General features: G+C 38.6%; 1 protein-coding gene across 1 annotated transcript in view; it reads right to left on the reverse strand.

Moving 5' to 3' along the window:
• LOC147030452 (gamma-secretase subunit Aph-1b-like) overlaps positions 1-5,910 on the reverse strand; it is a 46,985-nt gene extending 41,075 nt beyond the window's left edge. The window contains exons 1-3 of the mRNA XM_085874505.1: positions 5,437-5,910; positions 2,610-2,780; positions 593-666 (exon numbers count right to left, since the gene is read on the reverse strand). Coding sequence (XP_085730631.1) covers positions 593-666; positions 2,610-2,780; positions 5,437-5,549 — 358 coding nt within the window. The 5' untranslated portion in view covers positions 5,550-5,910. The remainder of the gene's footprint in view (positions 1-592; positions 667-2,609; positions 2,781-5,436) is intronic.
• Positions 5,911-9,035: the final 3,125 nt, after the last annotated feature.

Raw genomic sequence — 9,035 nt, forward strand, 5'->3', positions numbered from 1 at the left:
AAAAAAAATCACGCACTTACAGAATTTAGATTTGTCACATCAAACACATTTTGATATTAAATTTATGCCACCAAATAGAACACAACAAAGCAGAGATGTTGAGCATGACAAACAACGAGCGTGAAGATAAATTTGTCAAAAAAAAAAAATACTCAGAAGTTGGAACTGCCACCTACCCCTTACCCACCCCATTTGTGAGAATGTATTCCAGAGAAGGTTCAATTGCACTCTTAAATCCAGAGATCAAAGCAAACGGTACACTGCCATCTCATGTCATCAACATTTTTTTTTACCCCCAATGATCCTGCGGTTCCCAACCATCTTACCGACACAGCATGCTAGTCCCCCACAACAACTCCTTCAACTCCCCCCCCCATCCCCATCTGTCTTTGTCTCCTCTTTTTATGTTCATTCATTCCCTTGCTTATGGTGTCCAATTGTTCCCCACTGTGAGTTCATACCCTCAAATCACCTCACTCCTCCACGAGCCTCGATCTTGGAAAGAAAACAAAAATAAAACGCAACATCGTTCATGGATACATAAAATAGTAGCAAGAAATAAAGACTTTCGTGGACATTCATGCAACCTTACCATATGCCATTTGTTTCATGGAAATTGGAGAACAGCCATCTTCACTCAATGAAACCAAACCCTCTTGTGCTTTGCTGCAAGCAAAACACCAGAAACAAACATCATTAAAACAATGCATTTTTTGCATGTGACAATTGATGGAGGGAAGACAATCCCTGTTTTTGTACTTTATTACATACACCCCACCCCAACCCACCCCCACTCCCCCTTTTCTAACCTAAAATGGCAAACCATTTCACCAATTTAATTTGACATATCAACTTTCAGGCTTTAAATCAAAATTATCATATTCACCAGATACACAAATGCTTTTGTTCATTCCGGAAGGCTTGCAACAAGTATGTGTCCATCCATCCACAGGCAAACCGGAGCACATCATCTTACAAATGTCAAGGCCGAACTCTCCAACCAGACTCCTTATTCCAAGTCATAGTGGAGTCTTGTCAAGTAAATCTGGTATCTGCTCTCACTCCAACCCATCCCTCACCTCCAATGACATGTCTGTAAACACTGCTCAAGACAAGGCAGAATGTCTGGTCTGTCTTTGCCTCCATATTTTGTGTACCCAACCCATTCCGCTCCGTCCCCATCTTACCCCGCCAAACCCAATCACCAGAGAAGGTAGAGAAAGTTCTGTCCAGCCTTGACATCGCTTCTGCAATGGGCCAAGATGGCATCCGTGCCTTTGTTCTCAAATCCTACTCTGCCATTCTTCACCCCAGCTGTCTGACTCATTCAGTCAGTCCTTCCCATTTGGCAGACTCCCCTCTGCATGGAAGTCAGAAAACATCACTCTCGTCCACAACAAGGGAAAAATAGACCCTACCAACAATATGCCAGTGAGCTTGCTTCCAAATTGCAAGCGGTCATGCAATCCACCATTGCTCCTGATGTCAAGTGTTTCCTGCCTTCAGTCTGATCTCTGACCATCAGTTTGGATTCCGTCCCAGTCCCTCAACTCTGTACATGCTTCTCCTCTCACAGCAATGTCTGGAAGCCCTAAATCTCAAAATCAACTCGAAGGAGCAATCAAAAATTGTAGACACTCACTCGCCAGGATTTGTTTTGTGTGGAGTTTGTTCGGTTATAAATGTACTCACATTGCAATTGTACTGCACATACTTTATAGACGTACTTGCATTCTAATTGTAAATACTTCAAGGTACTCGGTTGAAAAAACAAAAACAAAAAAAAACAAGGAAATAAACGGATGGACGTTCGGCTGGAAAAACGTTCTGCCAACATTGGCTGCTGGTGAGTGTTAAAGATGCCACGGTGTCTTTTGCGAAGACCAGACCAAGGAGAGTGCACTGACAATCACAGCAAATTCCAAATTCCAGGCCTAACATGCAAGGGGAACTGCATCAGCTCCAGACTCCAAGCTTGTGACACACCACCATCTCCTGTCGTTCCCCCATCCTTATCCATGATCCTTTCATCACTCGTTAACCCGAGGTAACAGTATTTCGTGTTTTTTTTTTTTCTATATATATATATATATATATATATATATATATATATATATATATATATATCTCTCTCTCTCTCTCTCTCTCTCTCTCTCTCTCTCTCTCTCTCTCTCTCTCTCTCTCTCTCTCTCTCTCTCTCTCTCTGTCTCTGTCTCTGTCTCTGTCTCTGTCTCTGTCTCTGTCTCTCTCTCTTCATTCCATTGCCTGCTGCATCAAACTGTTGCCCCAATGCCCCCACAATCATCAGTCAATTTCTTTTTTGCCCTCTGTCAATCGAAATGGCTAAATTTTGCACACAACAGTTGCATCCTCCAGAAATTAGACAACCAGCAGACACATTCCCTCGGACGGAACAGATATTAATAATTCAGTTTCGTCCTACAATGCAACGAGGCCGGCAGAAATAATGACCGAGGAAGGACAGCACGACATTGCTTAGATTTGAGCAAAATCGATGAAATAAAACAGCAACGAAAGTAGTGTCACACAGAGATACAAAATTGCAGTCAGCACCAGATCGTGCATCACCATGGTGGAATGGAACGTACCGGAGAAGCCGGTAATACCCATATCGAAACGTCTCTTGGAAAATCACCGACAGAAGGACCCCGAAGATGAGCAGGCCATGCTGAAGTTTGTCGTTGTCCCCGTTGCTTGCCTTCACCGCGATGAACCACACGAGAGATGAGAATAGCAGAGACACGAGCCAGAAGAAGGCCCTGCACACGCACAACAAACAGGCTGCCATGTCAGAATCTCAACATCATCCAGAAAACACTTCTACGTACACTCTCCGCTGGAAGACGCAGATATCCGTGAGGGCCATGGCAACGAAGGAAAAGAGAACAATGGAAACATTAATTCAGACACGAAGGTGGTGAAGTGAACTGATCCTGGAATTTTTAGTTTTTTTCTGCCTCTTCACCCATTGTCAAGGGCTGTTACGTGATCATCAAAGCCAAATAAAACAAAGTCATGTCACACGGAGGCAACGGATTCATTTGAACGTGCAGCAGGAAAAACACTTTCCACAGCAGAAATACGACGCTCAAACAGAGTCTGCACAAACAATCTGTCGCTCTCTATCCTGCCATTGTAAATACGTAACCAGCCACAGGAATAAGAAGACCTGAGTGCAAGAAGTACTTTCGTCACAAAATAACACTTTTGAGATATTGAGGATCAAAGTTTTCAAAACATGCTGCAGATACTTTTTTTTTAAGGTGGCATACTATGGAGCCTGTTGCTGGTTCCAGGAGCTATACAGAGCAGACAAACCCTTTTTTGTGGAAAAATAATCCTTTATTACGAAGAAAACGAGAAAATTAGTTTTGGACTTAAGTACTTTTTGTGGCTAAATACCTTGACTTAGGACAAGGCTGGACAAAAAGTATATTTTGCCTTTTGCGACAAAATGGCTGGACTTGGGTACTTTTAACACACAAAGCCCTTTATTGCTCATTTTTGATTGCCAAACAGTCATTTTTGCTACGTCTCCTTGCCTTTCGTGGTTTAATTTGATGCAGAAATACTCAGTTAACTACAATATTACCCAGTTAAGTCCAAAATTACTCAGTTAAATCGGAAATTAATGTCCTAAATAAAAGAAAACCGAACTTTGGTGCCAGTCGTCTTTCACATTACAAGTCCCTCATTCAGCAAAGTCCTCCTGCTCAGAAAGTTCGCATCAAAATCATTATCATACCAGATCGGAAATATTACAACAAAGTCAACTCTTAAGAGTATAAAAATACCATGGCCACCTTTATGAGGGCTCAAAAGCTGATGACGAATGTAGTGTCTTTTTCAGTACCAGCAAAATATAATGCATAGAAACTACATACCTGATGCTTTGGCATCCTTCATTCTCTTTATAGCCCAGTCTCCAGGGTTTATTTTACGTGTTTTGCCCCGGTCATGCCTGTTATCAGGGTTATCCTCATTCACACCATGCTGTCCAGCCTCTATGGTCACCATTTTCATAGCTTGTCACGTGACACATACGAGCATTTTGATTGGACAGTCATTGACTGAGGAACTTCTTGCTCAAACATTATGGACTTGGGTATTTCTTGCACTACATTTTAGTGAATTCAACAATGACCATATACCAATATACAGGACTTGAGTACATATTTTCGGAATTTTTTGGTATCAAATGATGCTCTGGCCATTATAGATTACTAGTGCATGCCCGTACATGAGTGGTCGTACATGCGTGGCCGTACGTGCAAAAAAAAAAAAAACATTTCAAACCGCGTGCCAGAAACAACAACCACACAGGCCATTCCTTCGCTCTCGCGTGGCCATACGTGCATGGCCGTACGTACAAAAAAAAAAAAACTTTCAAACAACCACACAATCCTTAGCTCTCGTAAATGACGACTGTATTGGGGCATTGTGTTTATCTATAAATGCGCATAACAAATCGAGAAATTATTGGAATACAGGAAGTCATCACTATCCGAAAGTCCGTACGTTGTGACCCGTAATGGGGAACGCGCTCTAACTTGGGAACCACTTGTCTGATTAATTTCAAACCTATTGAAAGGCAAACAAACAAAGATTGCTGGAATTATAGATAGATAGATAGATAGAAGATAGATACTGTGGGTGCAAAACGCCAAGCAATATGTCCTGTCATTGGTAACTGAGGATCTCTTCCCCAACGGCCACACCTACGCAGCAACGTGTCCCGTCATTGGTTTGGTAAATAAATGGCCACAACTTGGGAACCACTTGTCCGATTAATATGAAACCTTGAAAAGGCATATACTCAGGTTCCAAGCAATATACCTGGCAAGTTTCAATTAGATTGGACCAGTGGTTGTCGAGAAACAGCGGACACACACACACACACACACACACACACACACACACACACACACACACACACACACACACACACACACACACACACACACACACACACACCTGGAATGATAGATACTACTGGTGCCAGCTCATTTTTTTCAAAAATGTGACAAGTACTTCTTGCACCCAGGTCTTCAATTAGAGGAGCGTGCTGTTGAAACGGGGACGGGGCCAACACGACTGATGTGAAAGGCGTGGCATCATTAAATTGGGGGCGGGGCCAACACGACTGAGATGAAAGGCGTGGCATCATTCAATTGGGGGCGGGGCTAACACGACTGATGTGAAAGGCGTGGCATCATTCAATTGGGGGCGGGGCAACTCAGCAACCACATGGGTTGGGGAGGGGGTGCACAGTGGCATCGGAGACAATGGGTTTGGGGTGGGGAGGGTCGCCCTCCCCTCCCACCCCACAACCGTTCGGAAAGAACCGAACAACACTGAAGTCACAACAAAGGACAACGTGTATCACGTTCATCGACAGCACCAGTGACTGCTCACCCAGCCACGAGGATGATGACCCGTAGAGGTTCCTTGGCTACTGTAAACAAGAAAAGGGCGAGGGCAGGTCCAAAAGCGATGAAGGTACAACCGAAGAAGGTAGAGAGGGTCATTTCTTTGCGGCGGTGTCTTGAAAGGGAGAAAGAGGAAGATAAAAACCGAAGGAAAAAGAGAACAAAGACGTGGAGGCTCCAAAAAAAAATAAAATAAAAATAAAACTACTCGAGAGGTTTATCAGAGCCGTGTGGAGATAAAACCGGAGGAGCAATGGGAAGGCCGCGCCACAGCCACCACGCCGAATTACGAACGATCGGTGACATCTTCATCTACCGGCAGCCAAGCCTTCCGAAAACCCGAGATCTCCATGACTACAACCCCCCCCCCGCCCGAAAATCACACCAAGTGGTGTTTTGTTTCACCCTCTCGTTTTCATCCAATTAATTTCCTTTCCTACTACTGTCCCTTCCGCCAAAGTGGGGAATATCGACGCGTTGGCTTGTTCTGAGCCGATTGGCTCATTCAACTCTCAAGAATCGTCAAGTCATGATAATTTTAAAGTAACCTCCATTTATTATTTTAAAATAAAGTCGCATTAAAAAAAATATTTTTAGTGTGACGTTGTATTCGCATTCACGTACATCCGATTTCATTCGCTAAAAAAACCCACAACGAAACTGCCGCCTATTGCATCGCTCGATTCAATACACAGTTCCACATTTTAACGTTTCCAATCTGTCTGCTCTTTTATGATTGCCCAACGTACAATAAAGATAGCGGATAAATATTAACTTATAGTGGGTAATCAAACGCCACCATAAATATTAACTAATCGTGAGTGATCGCACGTTTTGCTCACAGATGATGGTGCGGTACCGCATTCACCGATGACTACAAAAAAAATTCAAAAAACAACAACAACAAATAACAAATATTGCTTTTTTTCTTTTTTTATTTAAAATTTGAAAATAAATATACAGTATTCCCTCTTTTTCGGTCATGCCATCTCGATTCTCGAGATCACCGATGACTACAAAAAAAGGACACAAAAACCTCAAAAAACAAAAAACAAATATTGCTTTTTTTTCTTTTTTTATTTAAAAATTGTAAATAAATATACAGTATTCCCTCTTTTTCGGTCATGCCATCTCGATTCTCGAGATCACCGATGACTACAAAAAAGGACACAAAAACCTCAAAAAACAAAAAACAAATATTGTTTTTTTTTCTTTTTTATTTAAAAATTGTAAATAAATATACAGTATTCCCTCTTTTTCGGTCATGCCATCTCGATTCTCGAGATTACCGATGACTACAAAAAAAGGACACAAAAACCTCAAAAAACAAAAAACAAATATTGTTTTTTTTCTTTTTTATTTAAAAATTGTAAATAAACATACAGTATTCCCTCTTTTTCGGTCATGCCATCTCGATTCTCGAGATCACCGATGACTACAAAAAAAGGACACAAAAACCTCAAAAAACAAAAAACAAATATTGCTTTTTTTCTTTTTTTATTTAAAATTTGAAAATAAATATACAGTATTCCCTCTTTTTCGGTCATGCCATCTCGATTCTCAAGATCACCAATGACTACAAAAAAAGGACACAAAAACCTCAAAAAACAAAAAACAAATATTGTTTTTTTTCTTTTTTATTTAAAAATTGTAAATAAATATACAGTATTCCCTCTTTTTCGGTCATGCCATCTCGATTCTCGAGATTACCGATGACTACAAAAAAAGGACACAAAAACCTCAAAAAACAAAAAACAAATATTGCTTTTTTTCTTTTTTATTTAAAAATTGTAAATAAATATACAGTATTCCCTCTTTTTCGGTCATGCCATCTCGATTCTCGAGATCACCGATGACTACAAAAAAAGGACACAAAAACCTCAAAAAACAAAAAACAAATATTGTTTTTTTTTCTTTTTTATTTAAAAATTGTAAATAAATATACAGTATTCCCTCTTTTTCGGTAATGCCATCTCGATTCTCGAGATTACCGATGGCTACAAAAAAAGGACACAAAAACCTCAAAAAACAAAAAACAAATATTGTTTTTTTTCTTTTTTATTTAAAAATTGTAAATAAATATACAGTATTCCCTCTTTTTCGGTCATGCCATCTCGATTCTCGAGATCACCGATGACTACAAAAAAGGACACAAAAACCTCAAAAAATAAAAAACAAATATTGTTTTTTTTTCTTTTTTATTTAAAAATTGTAAATAAACATACAGTATTCCCTCTTTTTCGGTCATGCCATCTCGATTCTCGAGATCACCGATGACTACAAAAAAAGGACACAAAAACCTCAAAAAACAAAAAACAAATATTGTTTTTTTTCTTTTTCATTTAAAAATTGTAAATAAATATACAGTATTCCCTCTTTTTCGGTCATGCCATCTCGATTCTCGAGATCACCGATGACTACAAAAAAAGGACACAAAAACCTCAAAAAACAAAAAACAAATATTGTTTTTTTTCTTTTTTATTTAAAAATTGTAAATAAATATACAGTATTCCCTCTTTTTCGGTCATGCCATCTCGATTCTCGAGATCACCGATGACTACAAAAAAGGACACAAAAACCTCAAAAAACAAAAAACAAATATTGCTTTTTTTCTTTTTTTATTTAAAATTTGAAAATAAATATACAGTATTCCCTCTTTTTCGGTCATGCCATCTCGATTCTCGAGATCACCAATGACTACAAAAAAGGACACAAAAACCTCAAAAAACAAAAAACAAATATTGTTTTTTTTCTTTTTTATTTAAAAATTGTAAATAAATATACAGTATTCCCTCTTTTTCGGTCATGCCATCTCGATTCTCGAGATTACCGATGACTACAAAAAAAGGACACAAAAACCTCAAAAAACAAAAAACAAATATTGCTTTTTTTCTTTTTTATTTAAAAATTGTAAATAAATATACAGTATTCCCTCTTTATCGGTCATGCCATCTCGATTCTCGATATCACCGATGACTACAAAAAAAGGACACAAAAACCTCAAAAAACAAAAAACAAATATTGTTTTTTGTTTTTTATTTAAAAATTGTATATAAATATACAGTATTCCCTCTTTTTCGGTCATGCCATCTCGATTCTCGAGATTACCGATGACTACAAAAAAAGGACACAAAAACCTCAAAAAACAAAAAACAAATATTGTTTTTTTCTTTTTTATTTAAAAATTGTAAATAAATATACAGTATTCCCTCTTTTTCGGTCATGCCATCTCGATTCTCGAGATCACCGATGACTACAAAAAAGGACACAAAAACCTCAAAAAACAAAAAACAAATATTGTTTTTTTTTCTTTTTTATTTAAAAATTGTAAATAAACATACAGTATTCCCTCTTTTTCGGTCATGCCATCTCGATTCTCGAGATCACCGATGACTACAAAAAAAGGACACAAAAACCTCAAAAAACAAAAAACAAATATTGTTTTTTTTCTTTTTCATTTAAAAATTGTAAATAAATATACAGTATTCCCTCTTTTTCGGTCATGCCATCTCGATTCTCGAGATCACCGATGACTACAAAAAAGGACACAAAAACCTCAAAAAACAAAAAACAAATATTGCTTTT

The sequence above is a fragment of the Eptatretus burgeri genome, chromosome 3, assembly GCF_056783735.1.
Source record: "Eptatretus burgeri isolate ZD-2024b chromosome 3, Ebu_testis_v1, whole genome shotgun sequence".
In the NCBI taxonomy this organism is placed as follows: domain Eukaryota; kingdom Metazoa; phylum Chordata; class Myxini; order Myxiniformes; family Myxinidae; genus Eptatretus; species Eptatretus burgeri.